At 39.2% G+C, this 21,445-nt stretch overlaps 1 protein-coding gene across 4 annotated transcripts; it reads right to left on the bottom strand.

The window, feature by feature from the left end:
• Nucleotides 1-335: 335 nt before the first annotated feature.
• Nucleotides 336-21,429, bottom strand: CRYZ (crystallin zeta). 4 transcript variants are annotated; one of them, XM_084872817.1, is made up of 10 exons: nt 21,306-21,418; nt 20,817-20,959; nt 16,574-16,697; nt 15,045-15,197; nt 10,541-10,704; nt 7,845-7,896; nt 3,191-3,340; nt 2,075-2,176; nt 1,722-1,817; nt 336-1,276 (listed from the first exon to the last, which is right to left on the bottom strand). In XM_084872817.1, exons 3-10 carry the CDS (start codon nt 16,682-16,684, stop codon nt 1,115-1,117), a joined length of 990 nt encoding a protein of 329 aa, XP_084728943.1. In that variant the 5' UTR covers nt 16,685-16,697; nt 20,817-20,959; nt 21,306-21,418; the 3' UTR covers nt 336-1,114. The 4 variants fall into 4 exon arrangements, with proteins under 4 accessions (XP_084728943.1, XP_084728944.1, XP_084728942.1 ...); XM_084872818.1 differs by having other exon boundaries at nt 20,817-20,888; XM_084872816.1 differs by lacking the exon at nt 20,817-20,959 and adding an exon at nt 19,543-19,593 and having other exon boundaries at nt 21,307-21,378.
• Between the last annotated feature and the right edge of the window lie 16 nt (nt 21,430-21,445).

The following is a 21,445-nucleotide window of genomic DNA, read 5'->3' as shown; positions in this document are numbered from 1 at the left end:
GCCAGAAGCCAATGACAGCCCTCAATTACAGAAGTTAGCAGGGCTTTCTGTTCACTATTAAAGCAGAATTCCATGTTCATACTAGGAACATGACTGTCATTCAACAGAACAGATCAGGTCAAGAGGACCAACCACATAATGCTACAACAGATAAGAGGTTGTGTTCACAGGAAGAAAAAACAAGACAGAATTAACAACCAAACCTCATTTCTTTGGACATAATGTTGATGGCAAGATTTCTAAGCAATCACTTCTTTAGTTTACTTCCAGCATAGAACTCTGTTAGAGTGGGACCATTAGGAGCTATGTAAAAATGAAGTAAGGCAAGTAAAATATACAAACTAAATAAGCACAGTTTTTAATTTCCCACAGAATCATTGCAGGTTACCATGTTATGAAAACAAAAGCAGATCATTCTTAATATGTCAAATTTGTTTATTTATTTAAAAAATATATATGACCCCTGTCACACAAACAGATAATTCTAAATTTAATTTGAAAACAAGTCAGCCAAGAAGTATCTATCTGGAGAGTATGCACCTAGGATCATATTACACCAAAAAAAGGCTACTGTCCCAGAATGTACAGAGTACTGGTAATCAATCATAACATAGTGAATGTTCTAGTATTTTGATAAATATTGGAAAATTAATAAATATTGTTTATCTGTCCCTTCCAGATAAAATTAGCTTGGACAAGGGGTCTTGTTTAGTCCCAAAAATCTGCAGCATCCAATACAGTTCTGGGCTAATCAGAGATGAAAGAAACATCCTAAGAAGAAGTAGGCTTGGAAATCAAGCAGTCTTATTTCCAATTAGCATCTTTTAATCAAAGGTATGAAATTAATGATAAGGTAACAGGAATATCTATAACACACCCCAATGTCAATGACGACAACATTCTACTTCCTACTATGACTGCTTCATTACAGCATAAAGAATATTGTCAGCTATAACATACACCATGCTCCAATGCCCAGGATATCTAAGGACAAACCTTTTGAATATAAGAAATTCAATGAATTAAATGAATGCCAACTAAAGCAGCAATAATGTAAATAAAACTGGGATAAGAGACCTCTAATTACATAGGAAATACATGAGGGAATTAATTATTACATGACAAGAATCATTTTTCCAGTAGCCCCACTGCTATGGATGATGTTTTCATGAGCCTGGACCGCCTTCTCCAATGGATACTGAGAACCTATTACAGGTTTCAACCAACCAACTTCCATTCCAGCTTGAAGAGCTGCTGCAAATTGCCGAAATTCTTCCTAAAGTGAAAGAAAAAGGTTTTTTGTTTTTGTTTTTTTGGTAGAATAACATATGAGTTGATTTTCAGAAGCATTAAACATTTTCAGAATCTAAAAAAGCATTGAGAGTTTCTTACAAATGTGTGGCTTTTGTCAACTTATCCAGAATTACAGAAAAAGAGCCCTATATAGAGTAGCCATAAGTCCAATTTGTTTGAGACAATATCAGATTACAAAATACTGTTCTGAAGTGATTACAAATAGTATCTTCTTTCTCCTCAAAAGTGTCCTGACTTGGAAAAAAATGATACTGCCAACCTAGTTATCTTCTGATGACTAAGCCTTAATGCACACATATGTTTAAAAAAAAAATTAAATTTAACATCTACTTAACCTTTCAGCCTGCCTGACTAGGTAAATTGACCAGTGTTTAAGTTACCAAAATCAAAATGACTTCTTTTCCTACCTGGGTTGATGAATACGTAGCAACTCCAATTATACTAGATTCCTTTGCCATGGTGTCCCGGGGGTTTATTTCGATAGGACCTCTGCTGCCAACAATCTATTATGAAGAACAACATGCTTACAGTTAAAGATTATTGCAAAACTAGAGGCCCGGTGCACAAATTTGTGTACAGGTAGGGTCCAGCTAGCAAAGGGAGGGGCAACGGGCAGTTGGCCAGCTAGCCCCGCCCCCTGGTCAAACTGCCCTTCAAACTCCCAGTCAAAGGGACAATTTTCACATTAGCCTTTTATTATATAGGATATTGTTAAGTTATGACAAAACTTCAAAGTGGTTAAAAAAAGAGAAATACTTACTATTACTCGTCCTCTATATGATAGAAGATTCAAATCATTACTAAGATTTATGTTAGCTAACATTTCAAGAATAATATTAATTCCTTTTTCGCCAACAGATTTCTATATAATATAAAAGAATGAAAAATAAGTTAAGAAAGCAAGTAAAAAAAATCTATAAAAGTTATAATTCTCCCATGCATTGCAAAAATGTGTTTTAAATGATATAAGCTACAAGACCTCATGGTCCTAAAATTAGATTACTGCAAAACAAAAATATCTTCTTAAAATAACTGGCTGTTTTTCAACTTTGTAAACACTCTTGGAAATTGATACCAGGAGTAAATATTCCATTAATTGTAGGTTTCCTAGACATATAACAAAGGAGTGCCTTTACTCATTTTTGTGGTAAGTTGATTTAATGGTAATAAACTCTCACTCATCATTTTCTTAGTTTGTAATGGCCTAGTTTATAAGTAATCAGCACCTAGAAAACTCTCTCTAATTCTTTCTCAATATGAGCAAGTAGTTTGAGGGTTAGCAAAGTAATCAGTGTTTAGTAAATTGCTACTAGAACACAAATGGAGAACTTCAGAATCTGCTTGAATTCTATTGTAGCAAAGGAACATATGCAAGAACTCATTAAATGCTACCTCACTGCTTTGGAGGAAGCAGTGATTAATCCTCCAAATTTTGGAGCCCAAAGCATCCGGTTAACAAATAAATGTTCTTTCCTAGGCCAGAGAGATCAAGTTTGTAATCTTAGGATACTTCACCTTCCATGAAAAATTTATACCAATAGAAATTATATTAATAATACCTCACAGGTGCAAATATAGAACTGTGTATTTACTTAAATTGTGTCTGGCATTAAACTCTGATAGGTGGAAGACTTGAGAGGCTAAATTTTATTTGGCAAACATAAACAAGACAGAAATAAGAGCGAAAGTTTAAAAATTGGACATCTCTGCTTTTTAAATTAAAACACACAGAGGGGGGAAAACAAAAACCCAACATACAGGCATTTAAAAAAAGAGGTAAAAAACTTTAAGAGAGTAGTTAAAAGTAACTTATAAAAATGTATAAGTCTCCCAAGAAACAAAATTTTACTTTTATAAAACTCTAGAAGAATTTTACCTTAATTTTATCAATATAATTAACCTCTCTGTGATTAAACACTTCATGGGCTCCATTTTGCAAAACGATGTTTTTTCCTTCCTCAGTACCAGCTGTGCCCAAAACCTTTAAGCCATAAGCTCGAGCAATTTGGCATGCTGCTAGTCCTACCTGAAAAACGAAATACAACACAGTGGTTTTATTTATTTATTTTTAGAGGGAGGGTGCACATTTTTTATTTGTCAATTACAGCTCACATTCAATATTATTTTATATTGGTTTCAGGTGTATAGCCTAGTGGTGAGATATATGACAATTTATGTAGTGATCCCCCAATAAGTCCAATATGCACCTGGCACTATACATAGTTATTACAAATACTGTATTATTGATTGTATTCCCCATACTATACTTTTCATCCTCAAGACTATTTTGCAAATACCAATTTGTACTTCTTAATCCCTTTAGCTTTTTCATCCAGCCTCCTAAATCCCTCCCATCTGGCTACCATCAGTTTATACTCTTAACCCAGTATTTTTAGATTCTTTGCATCCTTGCAAACATTTGTTAAGTATGGATAATCAAGGTAAGGTTTTTCTAAGACCTATTCTATTATTTAAAAAGTTCAAATATAAATGAAGAAATAAGAACAATAGGTAACTTTCAGTGAGCATTTATAATATGCCGGGTTCCACACTAAATAATATATGTGTATCACTTTGCTTTCATCCTCACAAGAAGCCCATGATACAGATTGATTATTATTCCCAGTCTACAGATAAGAAAACTAAAATTATAAAATGTAAGTAACTTGCCCAGGTAGCAGGGATAGAAACAAGAGCTGGACCAAATCAGACTGCAAAGCTTGAGTTTTTAACCAATGCATTAAAATGTTTACTTAGTTTTGTGCAAAGGTACAGGGTTTAGAGATAATCAAAATATGTTCACAGACTTCATACTTTAATTACACATATAAAAATACTCTATAATAAATGTAAAGGCTGTACCATTTAAGTGGAAGAGACAGATACATGGTCAAATTAATTTACTCATCTATATGATAAACTCTTATTGAATGTCTGCTATGTGCTTGGCATGGTACTTGACCCAAGAAACTAACATTCTAAAGAAGGGGGAAGATGATAAACACATAAAAACATACATGAACAACAAATTCAGAAAATAAAAAGTATGAAAAAAATAAAATAGCCTACTGGATTAGAAAGAGATAGGAAAAGGAGGCAGTTCAGTCATTAGGAAAAAGTACTGTGAAGAGATGACGCCTGAATGAAGTGAGAGACAAGCCAAGCTGAAGATCGGGGAAGCCACATGGAGAATGCTACAGGTAGAATGGTCACGGCTAACACAGTGAAGTGGGAATGAGTGTGGGGGGCTCAAAAGAAAGAGGGACAATGTGGCCTGAGGAGCAAATGGGAGATAGTGGAAGAGGCCAAAGGGGCACAGAGAGGCCAGGCACACAGGGCCCTGGGGGTAGAGGTTGGGATTATATTAAAAAACCATACAGAACTACCAGAGAGCTTAAATCGGGTGTGATCAGATTTAGGCCTTAAAATAGAATGGGAGGGGATTGATGATTCTCAGGGGAAAAGGGGTGTCTGTGTGGGGGGTATGGAAAGAGACTGGACAAAAATCATATACCTGTGGATGAGGACAGTGGAGAGGGGGGAGAGGTAAGGGCAGAGAGTGGAGTGGGGACCAGGTGGAGGGGAGCTATGGGTGGGGAAGGAGAAACAATTGTAATAATCTGAACAATAAAGATTTATTTTTAAAAAATCACTCAAATTATATAAGAGGAAAAAAGAAGGCTTCCGGGAAACAAGAGTAGGAAGACCAGTTAGCAGCTAATATAGTGGTCAAGATAAGAGATGAAGCTAGCTTGCACTAATGTGGCCACACTGGAAAGAATAACAAGTTCAGATACAATTTAAAGGTAACTGAAGGGCCTTCCTCTAGATTGTGGGATGGGAGGAAGGAGAAAAATCAAGGATGTCTCCTAGGTATTTGGCCAGATTAACTGGGTAGATTAATGGGATAAGGAAGATTAGAGAGGATCAAGTATGTGAAAGCGTCAATAATTCACTTTGAACATGCTGAGTTGTACATTGCTCACCTAACTGGTGACATTCAGTAATCAGCTCAATATGGGTATGGACTGGAAAGAGTTTCCAGCTGGAAATAATAAACCTGAGATTTATCAGTTTACAAATGGTATTTAAAGCCATAGGATTGGATGAAATCATTAGATCGCAAAAAAAAAAAAAAAAAAAAAAAAAAAAAGTGCTTAAGATAAAGAAGAAATAAATATATATAGACATCAGCAATTTTTCAAATTACAATACTAGGCCATATATGTTTGATTATATGCTAAATGAATGGTACAGATGAATGTCACAAACATTTACAGCAGCATTTCTCAAACTTAACATTATTGACATTTTAGGCCAGAAAATTCTTTCCCGTGCGCATTGAAGGATGTTTAGCATAATTTCTGTCTGCTACCAACCAGATGCCAGAACCCTCTACCCAGATACAACAACCAAAAATGTCCCCAGACACTGCCAAATGTCCCTGAAGGGGGGCCGGGATGATGCAACATCACCCTTTATTGATAACAACTGGCTTAGAGGAAGGCAAAATCATTATGGATTGGGCAGGGTAGAAAACAAGTGAAATGATAATGGAACTTAATAAAACCTGTCACAGCATCACAAGCTCACAGGCCTGAGGTAGACCTATAAGGCATATAGGTATGATAAGCCTGAACTCAGCTGGGTTACAACAGGAATTTGATTTAACCAAAACAAACATATGGAACTAACTCACTGTCTGAGACAGACTTTCGATTCCATGAAGTAAACTATGGGATTATTAGCATGATCAATTTTTACTATTTAAGTTTTTAACTGAAAACAGCCTTTAATAAAAACAGAGCTGATGTAACTGTTTCTCCTTAGCCTCTAACTACTTTAAAGGGGCACTCAACTGCTATTTGTTTATTCTATTCTTGTCAACAATTATACTAGCCATATTCCCCCAGGAGGTTATACAGCATTATGTACCTACACTTTTCTTCTATTTACTTTGCTGACATTATAATAGGGCACTCCCCACCAAAATATCTGGATAATAGCTAGACTCATAAGCTCCACATCAGTTTAAATACACAACATAATCCCAAAGGAATTTGAATTAAACGAGGACAGAAAGTACAAACAGAAGCAAGAAAAGCCCTGTGCTGCTTCCCTCTAACGGGGCAGGGGGATCAAAAGCGCTTCACACACCAGGTCGCTGGCCTATCCCTGCCAGCGAAGGATGAACAAACTCAGCCAGCAAAGAGAACAGCATGGATTTTGCCTTTAAAAAAAAATCATGGTGAAGCGACTGGGCTTTTTACAAGAGGGTAAAGGGAATAAAAGAGATTTTCTCTTCCCTATTAAAATTTCTCCCTTCTCTCCAGAGTACAAGGTGCGCTCTCTGAAAGCCAAAGTGATTTAAATAAATGTATGTTTCACAGAGCCTTTCATTATTTAGGGTTAAATTTAATTTAACCCAAAAATAGCTCTTCAGTGAAACTAAACAATGAGAGTTCTTGACAAGATATATTTGTCATGTTTTCTCAAGCACCATAAGGAGAATCTTGGTGTTTTTTAGCAAACAGTCTGATCTGTGAAATCCTTCAGAATTGATCTGTTTGAGGTACACAGGATGCTGGGTGGGAAACCTTGCAATTCATCTATCTAAAGTAACAGAGACACAATGGGCTGAATTATCTGCATTATCTGGCCCCTTCAAAGGTAAATTCACATTTTCAGGATCCCACTCATTAATCTGGAGACAATGTACCGTTTAATAGGTTACTACTTCTAACCTCCTGTCCAGAATACCTAGTGCTCTGAAAGGGTTAACCAGCTTTCCAAGGTGAGCCTTCTCGTCCTAGCCCCTTTCTGTTAAAACTGCAAAATCCTGTCTCCAAAATTTCTAAATCTCTACTCGCAGGATAGAGGTCGTATGGATTTCTTGTTCAGTTCCGACCTCAGAGCTCTAACTCTTCCTCTAAGCTCCTCAAAGACAGATTGACAGCAGGTTTCTTGAAGAGGCTTCTGACAGCCCTGCGTTCCGTGACTTCCCTAAAGAGCTTATTTCATACATCCTGAGTCCCCACTAGCATTGTAAGCCACGGGTTGCGGTGTTAAGGACACAGCTGTATACTTTGCGTGGTGAATGTCATCAAAGCGCAGCAGGCAGGCAGCCGAAGGAAGACAAAGAGGACAAAGAACTTAGTGTGGCTTTTCCGTGCTGTCTGGGGCAACATATGTAAAACTTTAAAGAACTGTTTAAAATTCTACATAAGCATTCTTACAACATATGCCACCTGAAGGCAAAAACAAAGCCAGTTTATCTTGGTCCACACTCAACACAGGTGAAAAACCTAATAGATATAGTTTCGATGGAGTAATCTGGTGAATTTAATAACCAAGAAATGCTAAATTAATGACAAGGAATCACCTTCAGAAGACAAAATTTATAGAAGCTTTACCACATAAAGGAAAAAAGCACCCTTGACTATATTTATAAATTTGGCTTTTAAAATGAACATAAGTGTACAACCCACAAACAAAAGCTCATTTAAAAATAAACTTAAAAAAATACTTACTCCTCCACTAGCCCCATGAACCAGAACACTCTCTCCAGCTTTCGCATGGGCACTGCAAAAGAAAGCACAGGTTCATCACCTCACCTTAAAGCTAATTAAGCTCAGGTACTTATAATTATTCTCAAAGACCAGCTACCACTTACCCAAAGAAGAAACTCATTGTGAGATATTCTCCAGGCTCCAGAGGATCAGACAATGACTCTTCAGAGCCACAGATAAGAGAAAACCTCAGTTCGTTTATTCATTCAACACGCATTTATGGGAGTCTATTGTGTGCCAGGCCCCGTGCTGGATGCGGGACGACCCTGTGGTCCTGTTCTGAGAGGCTGCAGCCCTTGGAGGCATGCCAGTGAAACTGCTGAAGCTAGAGGAACTGGAGTTTCTCCCTGGTTCCCACAGGAAGCATCCCAAAACAGGTCCATGATAGCCAGTCTTTATTCTCTCTCTCTTTCTTTTTAAATCCTATATAATAGAAGTCTAATATGCAAATTGACCAAATGGTGGAATGACCTGTTGCTATGATGTGCACTGACCACCAGGGATCAGACACTCAATGTAGGAGCTGCCCCCTTGTTTCTGTGCTTTCCCACAGGGGGAGCGCTTCTCAGCCAGAAGCCAGGCTCATGGCTGGTGAGCGCAGTGGCATTGCGGGGAGTTTCTTCCACCTCTGTGGCAACTAAGGATGTCCTTCAGTCGGACAACCCCCAGGGGCTCCCAGACTGTGAGAGCGCACAGGCCAGGCTGAGGGACCACCCCTCATGTGCAAGAATTTCATGCACCAGAATTCTAGTATATATACACACCCTTTAAAAAAAAATAGTGTCCATTCAAGGAACAGATTTCCTCTTCCTTCCTCAACACAATCAGCTTCTGTTTCACAACTCTACTGAAAAGAATCTGACTAAAGTTACCAATGACTCTTAATTGCTAAGCCAACTGTTATTTTCCAAACACATCTCACTGCTGCTTTTGACAGCTAGCTTCCCTCCTCAGAAGCAAAATCAACTACTACCCCTAGTAGTGGGTAAAGATAGGACTCCAACCCAGGTCTTCCTTTTTTCAAAGCGCATGAACTTAACAAATGTTTAATGGACACCATAGCTTCTGGGCTTGCTTTGTCTAAGAATAACTCCTTTTGGTTCTCTTGGGACTCTGTCTCCTACCTCTGACAATACCCTTAAATGTTGATGTTCACTAAGGCTCCATTCTAACTCCACTGTTCTCACTCCCTGAGGGATTTCAATCACTTTCATCTTGTCAGCTCTCACCCACATGCTGATATCCCCAAATGTATACCTCCAGCCTTCAAGCTCCTGACTCTTTCATCCAACAGCCTGCTGAACTTCTCCATTAGGATGTCTGTCTTAGTTTCAGGACCAAAACTGAACTCAGCTTCCCTTTGAAACTTTTTCCTTTTTTTTTTTTTTTTTGTCACAGTTAAACATTACTCAAGCTAGAAAGTTAGAAGTATTCTTAAGCTGTTTCTTTGTCTCATTCTCCTCCTGTAGTCAACCAAATATTCCCAATTTTACCTATAAATAGTTATCCTTTTCTCTTCACCTCTTCTTCCATGACCCTTGCGCTGGCCTGTAAGATATTCCTAGAAGACCCTCCCATCTCCTCCTTTCCTATGGTCAAATTCATCCTCCATACCGCTGATAAGCGATACCAATAATACAAGAAGATGACAATATCACTCTCCTAACTAAAATGTTTCATGAATCCTCAATCCTTTACAAAACAATATGTGAGCTTTATAATCCAGCTTTTACAATCTGAAACCTACAGATGTGGTGATGACAGCTAACATTTATTGAGAGATTACTTATTCTTTCCCAGTCTTACCTTAAAATCCTCTATCCAACAAAATCACACTGCTATAGCTCTCCCCAAATACCATGTTTTCTCACACACACCAACTAACCCATTGTCTAGAAAGCCCTCTCCCTTCCCAGCTCCCTCACCACACTAATTCCCTCTGATCTTCTTCAAATACCCAGGGCATTTGATTAAAATATAGATTCTCATGTCTCAGCTATGGAAATTGACCAGTGTCTAGGGTACAGCCCTATACTGTACTTTTAAACTGCAGCAATTAGTTTTCATGGTTGAATAACCAGATTTTCGAACCATGGCTTTAAAATAACCCACGCCTTACACCTTGCGAGGAAGACCTATGTCATCACCATAGACCAGGGGTCCTCAAACTTTTTAAAGTGGGGGCCAGATCACGGTCCCTCAGAGAGCTGGAGGGCCGGACTATATGAACTACTAATTCCTACTGTAACACCTCGGCTGCGCTCACTGCCCAAAAAACCTGGCGGGCCGGATCAGACTCCTCTGTGGGCCGCATGTGGCCCGCGGGCCGTAGTTTGAAGACCCCTGCCATAGACAATCCCTTGCGATCCCATAAATTCCTATGCACATCTTCATCATGTACTTTTGATATTGCATATAACTGTTATTTCTCTATGTCTGCCTCCCTTACTAGACTGTGAGCATCTTGAACACACATACAGTGTTTGTTCTTCTTATCCCTAGTAATTAGAAGCAATCTCCTGAATTAGCAGTTTCCACTTCATAAAAGTTTAATGGTAACTAAATGGTACACAGATGGTAAGAAGAAAAGCAATTAATACTGCCCTCCTTTGTTGTTGCTGTATTGTCGTTGGTTGTATAGTTGACAGTGTTAGTACCTGTGAAGCAGAGCTCGGTACGCAGTGAAATAGGGGACGCCAAGGGCAGCTCCTTGTCTGAAGTCCAGCTTCTCCGGCAGCGTGTAAACCGTGTTATCAGCCGCAACAGCGAACTCTGCATAGCCCCCCGAGATCGTGCTGGTAGTGAAAACTCTGTCACCTTTCTGGGGAAGCAATAAATTAATACATGCATCATGGATTAAAAATGATATAGAAATGGGTACAGCCTCTTTTTTAATGATTCCTTCGAACTTTTTTTAAATTACAGTGTAATAAAATATAATATTAGTGTACAACATAGGGATTAAATATTTATGTAACTTATGGAGTGAATATCCCAAACTACAATCCTTTTAATGCAACTTTATAACAAGAAATAAGTATCTATATATTGTTTTCTACATCTTAGGGTCTCATAAAAATCATTTTAAAATACTGAACATTTAAAAATATTTTATTAATGGGGGAATCAGTGAGAAGAAAAAATTATGAGAAAGAGAGAAGAAAAAAGAGGAAAGTGAACCTCCAGAACAGCATAATGATGATAATGACAATTAACCTTCATTGAGAGTGAACTGTGCTAGGTACTGTATTGTCTTATGAATATTATCAAATTTGATCTTCACAACAGCTTACGGGATATTTTTATTATTTCCACTTTAGATTAATCCTACTGTGTAGATAAGGAAATTAAGAAAAAAAGTTCAGTAATTTGCTCAGACTAAACAGGTAGTAAATGGCAGTTAATAAAACAATTTTTGCCCAAAATACTATGGAGAAGAAACAAATAAAAAGGTTTCTTCCACACGCCAACTACCTGTGCTAAATCCTTTCCATAGATTTCTTCACCCCTGCACTTCCTCCGCTTGTCATGCTTACAACCAAAAGCAGGCTAGTATGCCTGGATCCTGACAGAGGATGAGCCAGGACAGGCTTCTTCACTTGCCACAGCCCAGGAACAACAAACTCTAAATACCGTAAGTGTCCATGTGGCCCTTACTATTGAAGAGCAGATGCACCAAGGAGGGTGAGATAAGGCACTAGATAAGCATCATAGGACTGCCCAGTATGACCTGCACGTAGGAAATGAGACTGCCACTACAAGCACCTGCCCTAACCTCTCTTTTTTGAAAAAAGAAATAAGCAAAACCTTAAAGCAGTAACTCTCAATATACTTAAATTTGCCCTCCAATTAAGAAGTCTGAAAAGGTAACAGCAACGTGAAGTGGGGTATAAACAAGAAAGATTCAAAAAGCACGTAGAAGTCAAAGACAAGCATTGCTGCTTAGTAATGTTGCCTGTAAATGGTCAAGTATGACTATGTTAAGATTAATCTTGTTTTTACAGCTTAAAAACATGTTGCATTAATTTTAACAAAATTCAAACATTTACTAAGAATCCACTATATAGAAAGCAGTACTTTGATTTCTGCAAAAGATCTTAGCAGCAAGACACTCTCTTTAATCTCAAACATCTTACACCCTAGGAAGAGAGAAAAATAAATAGCATGGAAATAATTACAAAGTAAGGTAAACATGCTGAGCCATCAAAGACATATACAAGAAAAAGAAAGGAATTATTTCTAAGTTGAGAGAACCAAGAGTACCTTTATTAAGAAGTTAATATTTGAGGTAGTTTTTGAAGGAAAGGAAAATAATTGAAACTAGTATTGAGAAGAGTCATTACGGGTGAAGGAAACAAATTAAGTAAAGCAATAGTGGCAGGAAAAATAAAGCCAGTATTCATTCATTCCTAATAAATAAGTAGTCTAATGTATGGACTGCAATAGTTAGATAAAACGAAATAAAAGCTGGAGTGTGAAATCCCTTGAACCCATGTTTATAAATTTCAGTTTAGTTCTGCCAAACAGAAGATTCAATATGAATAAAGACACAGAGATGAAAGATCATGGGCTATGTAGGGGAGAACAAAACAAACAAAAAAAAATTATTAAACTCAGGGAGAGAAGGAACGGAGATAATCTGAATGAAAAGAGAGGTAGGAGAGAGAGCATAAAATAACCTAAGCTGTTTCAACAATACCCTAAAATCTACACTAAACAAATACAATAATTATTTGTGAAACAATCAGAATTACATTTTAGAATACACCCCTTACAGAGCAAGGACAGATTCAAAGAGGAAGGAGGGAGAGTGGTAAGTTATGTGTCTATTATCGAAATCCAGGTAAGGGCCTACATAAGACAACCTAAACTAAACTACAGAGAGGAGGAGCAGAAAGAGAGAGAAAACAGTTCTAATAAAGGAGAACTGAGTGAGGGAGAGGAAGAGATAAGCCTAAAACCTGAGAAGTCACCAAGACAGTCATCCGAGAGAGGAGCAGAGATGAAATGAGAAGACAAGCTCAGATTTAGACACCTGGAGTAAGCAGTTCTGGAAGAGGACCAAGTGAGTGCCCTGCGCTCTCCTACACGCCCAACAGGAAAGCCAGACACACTGGACCAGTGCGCTCTGAAGGGGCTGCTAGTGTATCTGAGGAACGGATTATTTTATTTTAAGTTACATTTGAATTTTCAGTAGCCATTAGCCATTTAAATGTGGCTACCACATTGGACATCACTGGTCTGGAGCTTAGTAGCTAGATCTTTGGGGGCATCATTTTTAAAATTATATAATGTTTAACCACTATGCCAGGGGTCCTCAAACTTTTTAAAGTGGGGGCCAGATCACGGTCCCTCAGAGAGCTGGAGGGCCGGACTATATGAACTACTAATTCCTACTGTAACACCTCGGCTGCGCTCACTGCCCAAAAAACCTGGCGGGCCGGATCAGACTCCTCTGCGGGCCGCATGTGGCCCGCGGGCCGTAGTTTGAAGACCCCTGCACTATGCTATAAAGCTGAACCTAACCTAATATGAAATATTGAATGTCAACTGTAATTGAAAAATAAAAGCGTTTGTCTAATACAAAATAATTTAAAAAAAAAAAAAGAGGACTAAATATTAGGAAAATATTTGTTACAAAAGAGATTGGACATGCCTCTTTATGTAAGACCTAGAGGCCCGTTGCAAGAAATGTGCAAGGGGCTCGGCCCTCACAACCCTGGCTTCGTCAGAAGGTCGTCTGGAAGGTTGTCCAGATGGTTGCTCAGCTGTTCAGCCATCTAGCCTAATTAGCATATACACTTTTATTATTATAGATAGAGAATAGTTCTTTTATGTGATTAGTATTTGATTGAGCTTAAAAGACTGCCTAAAAAAAAATTTAGAAAAATTATGCCGAAACCGGTTTGACTCAGTGGATAGCGCCTTGGCCTGTGGACTGAAAGGTCCAGGGTTTGATTCTGGTCAAGGGCATGTACCTTGGTTGTGGGCACATCCCCAGTAGGGGGTGTGCAAGAGGCAGCTGATTGATGATTCTCTCTCATCGATGTTTCTAACTCTCCATCCCTCTCTCTTCCTTTCTGTAAAAAAAATCAATAAAATATATTTTAAAAATTTAGAAAAATTTTATGTTAAAAAAGAAAATTCTAAGCAAGAGATATCCATGTGATATGGAAAATGTGGGTGTACATGAGATCATCTTGAAGAAGGTATAAAACCCAAACAGCAGAGGTGTAAGTATGGACAGGGGAGCACTGGGCACACCAAGATTTGAGGAGCATCCAGAGAAAGTGAGGCTTAAAAAAGGATGCTCCGAAAGGAAGGGCGGGGGAAGAACGGGAGTGATGATGTCATAGAAGCTGTAGAAAAAGTTTTTTTTTTTAAGAAACAGTAAGTGACTGAGAGTGTCAAATGTCACAGAAAAGTCAAGAGAGATAATGACATAAAAGGGCCCATTATCTCCAGCAGTATAGATGCTATTAGTGACATGAGCAAGAATCGTTTTAGTGGAGCGATGGGGGCAGAACCAGATTGCCAGGGCTGAGGAGTGGAAAGCTGTAGGCATCTTCAGGGGCCACGTTAATCTTCTCTGTCTCAGTCCAATTTCGGAGAGGTCAAGGAGTTATGAGGAACGATGCCAGCACATGAATATGTGCTCTCTGCTTTAAAAGTCTTTTGGAAAATAAATAACAAAGCCCTGATCATAACGTTTTCATTGACTCCATCACCTTGTTCTGAGTCAGAGCTCAGAAAATGTATAGCGACCTTGCAGTTTTTCATTTTTACTTATTATTAGTATTCTCTTTACTTTGTTAAGCTACATTTAGAGAAAGTATTTAAAATATGTTGGTTTGTGTATTATCAAGAGTTAGGAAATAGTATAATTTCCCCCCTTTCATAATCCTGTTAAATTAAAAGGTTCACCGTTTATTTCTGTGGGGATGTGAAGATACAGAAATGACCTTGCACTTATTCCCAACAATACAAATAAACTGGGCCGCTGGCTAAAAGATAATTTCTTTTGTTACTAGAGGAGTCCCCCAAGTGGCAAAAATGGTGTAATGGGGCCTTTTAAAGACTTAAATACAGACACATTTAAAAAGTATGTTAAAATATTTTAAGGAAAAATATTAAAATGGAAATAACAAAAAAATGTAATACCTTGAAAGCAGATACATTTTCTCCAACAGCTTCTATGACCCCAGCCACATCTAAACCAGGAGTATAAGGTAAGAGTGGTTTCCTACTATAAGTACCAGAGCGAATGTATGTGTCCACCGGGTTGACACCACATGCGTGGACTTTGATGAGAACCTGCAAAGACAATGTACTCGTTTACACAGACTGTTCGGGCACGATGCTAGGGCTGTCATGATTATGGGAGCTATAACACCGGAGGGGAAAACCTTGGCTTCCATGAGCTCACATTCCAGCTTTGCAAACCCATGTTAAATAAAATTCGATTAAGACACATTAAAAACATTCTGAGAAAACAGTGATGGAAATATTTGAGGGTGTGTGTGGCAGAGACACCTATGTGCTCATCAAATCTATTTCCTCCTCCTGGGTTCATAGGAAGAATATTGTTTCCTGGCTCATTCACAGTGATGAGGAGCCACATGACTGAGTTCTAGCCAAGGGATTGTGAACCAAAGAGATAAGAGCCACTTCCAGGCCTGACTCATGAAGACAATCCATGTGCTTCTGCCCTTCCACGTGACTCCGAAGACGGGCGCTGAAAGTGGCAGAGGAACAGGATGGAGGAAGCCTGGGTCCCCGAGGAGAGTGACTCACCAATATTTTAGAATTCTGGAATTTAGTGAATAATAAATAATTTTACACTGTTGACTCATTGAGATTTTGAGTTTACTGCTATTATAGAAGCTTACTTTATCTTAACTAGTACAAAATTACTTCTGCTGTCAGAGTAAGGGAAGGCATTTGAAAGGATGTTGTACTTGCACTAGGCCTTAAAGAATCACTAGAAATTCTCTGGGATTCGGAGAAAACTGATATTTCAAGTTAAAGGCCTATTATGTGCAAAGACAGAAGGAATGAAAAGGCCTACGGGAGAAACCGGGTAAAGCTTGATGTTGTTACAGCACAATCTATTGAGAAGGAGCGATAAGAGATAAACCTATAAAAAAAAATGGGTTTTGGCCAAATTGTAAAAACTCTCAGAAGGCTTGCTAAGGAAATTAAACTCAGGAACCATGGAAGGTACAGTAATAAAAATACATAATCTTTATCAAAAAGGTATATTGTTAAAGTTATTGGAAATGATTAAGCTCTACATTTAAGTTCTCTTGAAGCATATGTGAAAAGCAAGCATGCAGGGGAAAATGGGTTTCCCATTGTACACAAAATAAAAATTGGGAAAGTTTGTAAAAGAATAGCTATTCCAAACTACTTATGACTCCATTCAGAAAAATCCAACTATTGCACTGCATAGATGATTGTGAACCTCTAAAAACACTTATAACAAGATGTTATTCCTTTTCATATATCTGCTCCACTAATTATCAGAATTACGTTATCTTTGTCAGAGATCATAGATGTAAACAATGTAAACTTTGTCCTAATTCAATGTCTTCATAATCATTGTGAGTCTGCTTCTTTTGAATATTAACTTGATGTGCTAGAGGCTCATACTCTGTAATTTTTTACTTTTTAAAAGTTATTATTTCCACCTGGTGGTCTTTTGGAATTGGTACTGCAACATCTGACTGGAATTTCAGCACTTCTGGTCCACCAAATTCAAAAACTCTAATAGCTCTCATCAACTTCTGTCCAGTTGCCATGGTGATCTAGAGACTAAGAAAAAAATATTAATGTATTGTTCTATTGTATCTAAGCTATCACTATGTCCCTCCCCTCTTACCCTGGGGGTTAGATCAAACAATTTTTCATAACAATTTAAATCACAAGATGACTACTGATCTCGTTTCATGTTTAAACACCTTTCATCTCACAAATCCTTCAGCTACAAAGCAAAATGTTACTTCCTGTAGAGATTCAATGCCTTCAACAAGGGAATCAACATGCAGACAAAAACATCTGGATAGGTATAGCATCATGAATATCATGAGCGTCCCTGTGTGTAAGCGTGGGCTGCAACATCTTGGACGTTTGAGGAGTTCGTGCAAGTTTTATTAGCATTAGAGAGATCTTCTCTTGTTAGATTATTTCAAACACATAAAGAAATACAAAAGATACAATAAGCACATTCACCTGCCACCCACCTTTAACAAGTCTTAACATTTTAAAAACCTAAAACATTATAGATATCACTGAAGCCTCCAGTACCCATCCCCAAACCAACTTCTGTCCCACCCTTCCATGACATAACTAATACCACAAACTCAGTGCTCATCTTCCCCAGGCATGATGTTATCTCACTACTACTTGCGAACGCGTTGCCAAGCAATATATGCTATTTTTTTTCCGCATGTTTTCAACCTTTCTTTAGGTTAGATTGTACTGTACTTAATTCTGCAACTTGCTTTCTGCTCTTAGCATTACATTTTTGGTATTTATCAATGCTAAAACACTTTGCTTTATGAAGTTCAGTCAGTTTAACAAAGGAGGAAAAACATTAAAAACTAAAAACACTGCCATCTTTTATAAATTACAAGGGTAATTTACAGTTAACCTTTCTGGCCTACCCCTGCTAACATTAAGATGAAAAGAAAACTTAAAGTTTTAAAACAGAGTTGCAGAAACTAGAACTTGAGATGAAAGAATTCAGACTTTTCCTGAATGGAAGTTCAACACAGGGCTACTCAGAACAGAGTCCATGCTGACTACAAAATGTCATCCCATGTATGGAGGGAGGGCAGGAATGGAGAGGTCAATGGGAAAAAAAGAGGAGACTTACGTAATACATTAAACAATAACAAATTTAAATTAAAAAAACAACAAAATTCTTTTAGTGTTCTTAATGGAAAGCTCTAAGTATAATTAGTCAAAAGTTGCATCATTGAAAAACCTTTATTTAAAATGATTTAACATAGTACCCAGCACAGAGAAGAAAGGAACACTTCCATTGCTGAAAGGTTGTTTAGCAATGATATATCCCGAAAGACAACCCTCAAATAAAAGGGGGCAGAAGCAGGCAAAAGGCACAAATCTAAGAGCCTGGTGGGGCAGCTCAGCAGTCCCTGAAGGTGAGAAGACCTGAGCACAGACTATTTACTCCACAGCCTCACTACTGTATTTCCATCTTCACTTAAACTGAGTATTTCTTAGACAAAAATAATTATTAAAAAAATAAAACAGGAAAAACAAAAAGATTGCCTAGATCAGAGTTTACCATTCTGAAAATAAGAACACCACTTTCTTTCTTCCTTTCTGCCTTCAGCAAGATGTTAGGGAAAGTGTGGGCTTTGAAATCTGACAGCTCTTAGTATGAACCCTAGCTCTATCGTCCACTAGCCATGGAGTCTTGGGCAGGGCAGCCAAGGGTTTTGAGCCTCTTAATCTGAAAACTTTTACTGTGCTAGAGACATGGCAAGCACCAAGTACGGAACCTGGCAGAGGTTTACTCCTACGTATAGAAGACACCATTATTTCTTTCCCATCTATGTCCTCCTTTCTATAATTACCATTGATTTACTATAATAATATTTACATGGATTCTGGTTGTAAAACCAAGTCCTTAGCCCCAGAGTTCAGAGAGTCTAGAGCACATGTGTCAAACACAAGGCCCGCGGGCCAAATCCAGCCCGCCAGGCCTTGCAATGTGGCCCGCACCGCGCTGTCACCACTGCACTCCGCTGTCAGTTTATGACATTGTCAGTTTATGACTGTTCAGTAAACCATTCGGCCCGCGATTTAGGCTGGATTTTAGATTTTGGCCCCTTCTCTGATTGAGTTCGACACCCCTAGTCTAGAGAATGATTTAAGCTAAACATTAATACCAAATATTGGTCATTATTCATTCAACATGTTTGTTTGTTTGTTTGTTTGTTTTTAGCATCAACCGTTAGGGAGGCTCTGTACTAAACTCAGAGAACACAAAGGACTGAGAGAAAATGCCTTGGCCCCTCCCCATTCCTGCTCACTCCCACTCCCCCCCCATGTACACACACACTGGCTAAGATTTGTAGCGCTTCTTCCACTTCCAGTATCTACTCACTTCTACCTATTCATTTCTTTCATGCACTCGCATTTATCTTTTCACCAACAGACATCACTATTATCCTCAAAAAACTGTAGCAATAATAAAAGCAAAATTACCCTGAAATAGAATCTGTCAAAAATATCTAGCACGTACATTTTTCCCCTCCACATTTTGACATTTTCTAAATTGGGAGAAAAGAACAAAGTAAGGAGGAGACTCATCCTTAATACTGGATTTAGAAGATACCCTGCTTCGTCCAAAACTATCACGTTATCCTGTGGTGCCGGTAAGGAGACAGGCATGACCTTGACAGCTCTGTCTTCCACTTTGCTTCTGGCCATCTTATTTCCCTCTGAGCTTTTGCCACTATGATTGATCAGGCTCCAGTCTGTACTCCTTGCCTTTGAACACCCTCAGCTACCCACAGGATGATGATCTACTTCATAATACAGTGCTATGTCAGAAGGTATAATAAAAAGAATGAAATAACACAAGGCACAAATAGAAATAGTTATAATTCTTAAGCCCCCGCAATACCTTTCTTCTTCTTAAAAGCACATCTTTCGCGTCCATTGATATAATTATTTCCACAATAGGAAGAGAAGCAATGGTTACTAAAACCAGCACTTAATTGTATGAAAAGGTGGAAATAAAACCACCATCCATATTATGGATGAGAAACTACTCCAAGAGGCACACAGAGATAAAGGTAGAACCCAAGTAATATGTCCTAAATTTTGTTGGATGCTTTTATTTTCTTACTATACAATCTTTTTCCTCTCACTTTTTAAAATGTTTGCAGAGAGGACCCTTAATTTCTTAGGAATGTACTTGATTATGATGATAGTGAGACAGACTATTAGAAATATGAAATTTGGCCCAACTGACGTGGTTTAGTGGTTGAATGACAATCTTTGAACCAGAAGGTCATGGTTTGATTCCCAGTCAGGACACATGCCCAGGTTGCAGGCTCAATCTTGAGTGTAAGTGTGCAGGAGGCAGCCAATCAATGATTCGCTCTCATAATTGATTTTTCTATCTCTCTCTTCTGCTTCCTATCTCTCTGAAGTTAATATATATATATATATATATATATATATATATATATATATGGCCCGGTGCATGAAAATTCATGCACTGGAGGGGGGTGATCCTCTGCCCAGCCTGCCCCCTCTCATAATACAGGAGCCCTCAGGGGTGGGAGGCGACCCAGGCAATCAGGTGAAGGTGATACCCACATCACATTCTGCTGCTGCCACTGCTGGCAGCACAAGCTCAGCCAGCCCTGGTTACCTGAGCCTCGGGTGGCCCTGGGTGGCTAGGTAGCTGCCATCCAATGCTTGCCTGTGCCTAGGGCAGCCCTGGGGGGCTGGGAGACTGAGGGGACTGGGAGGCTTTTATTATATAGGATATAGGACAGGGTGTTAGGGTATGTGCCCAGTTTACTGCTTTATCCCCATTGAGGGGCATGCAGGAAGGAGCCAATCGATTATTTACTCTCATCATTGATGTTTTTATCTCTCCCTCCCTTCAATACAAATACATACAAATAAAATTTAAAAAAGAATGACTCATGTAAGCCTGTTATTTTTTATTCCTAACCCAGAAGAAATTTTAAAAAGTTAGAAGTGGCCAAGGATAAGTCTCTTCCTGGCTGTGACCTTGGCGGGTGGGCTCAGGCCAGGACCTGGGAGCTCACTTTGGGGCAGGAGAGGGGGGAGGAGGAATTCCTGAGGGACAATTCTAACCCCTCCTCCACTTTCCCCCACCCCCAGGCTCTCCGTGGGAAGGTGGGAAGGCGGAATACCTACCCTGCAGCCTCAGGGAGCTCAGCTCGGTGGGGTTTGCTGCTGCTGCTGACCAGGCCTTCCTCCAGGCACTAGCTGCGGACAGACAGTCCAAACTTCAGCCCCTCAATGGTTCAATCATTAACACCCCTCCCGGGTCAAGGCTCCTGGGGGGACCCGGTAAACAAACAACCTTGTGTTAATTTACAAAGCCAGAGCAAAGGGTGTTTTGTATTGTACTTTTTTTTTTTTCCTTTGAGGATTATTTTAGGTGAGCGCGATCAGAGGAAAAAGGTGAAAACAAACAAACAAACGAACAAAATCCAAACCACACACTCCTCTCCAAAAGTTAAGATGGCAAACCCGCTGGGAAAGCGGGAGGAAGGCCCGCAGACGGAGCTCGGAGCTTGGGACCCTGCAGTTGCAGGGACCAGAGACAAGCCAGCTCCCAATTAGCTCCTGCCCGGGAGGCGAACAGCCCGAGCCTCTCGGGCGCTGTTTGAAACCACTTACCGGTTCTAACGGGGGGAACTAAACCCGCCAGGGCTCCCCTGACTCTGCAGAAGAGGGAACGGGCCTGGCCCTCACCTGCAACGTCCCCCCCCCCCCCCCCCCCGGCTCCGCCCAGCGCGCCGCCCCGCCCCGCCCCCAGG

This window comes from Pipistrellus hanaki, assembly GCF_964339955.1.
Source record: "Pipistrellus hanaki genome assembly, chromosome: 2".
Lineage (NCBI taxonomy): Eukaryota > Metazoa > Chordata > Mammalia > Chiroptera > Vespertilionidae > Pipistrellus > Pipistrellus hanaki.
The sequence above is the reverse complement of the archived record's forward strand: the minus strand, read 5'-3'. Positions and strand labels throughout refer to the sequence as shown.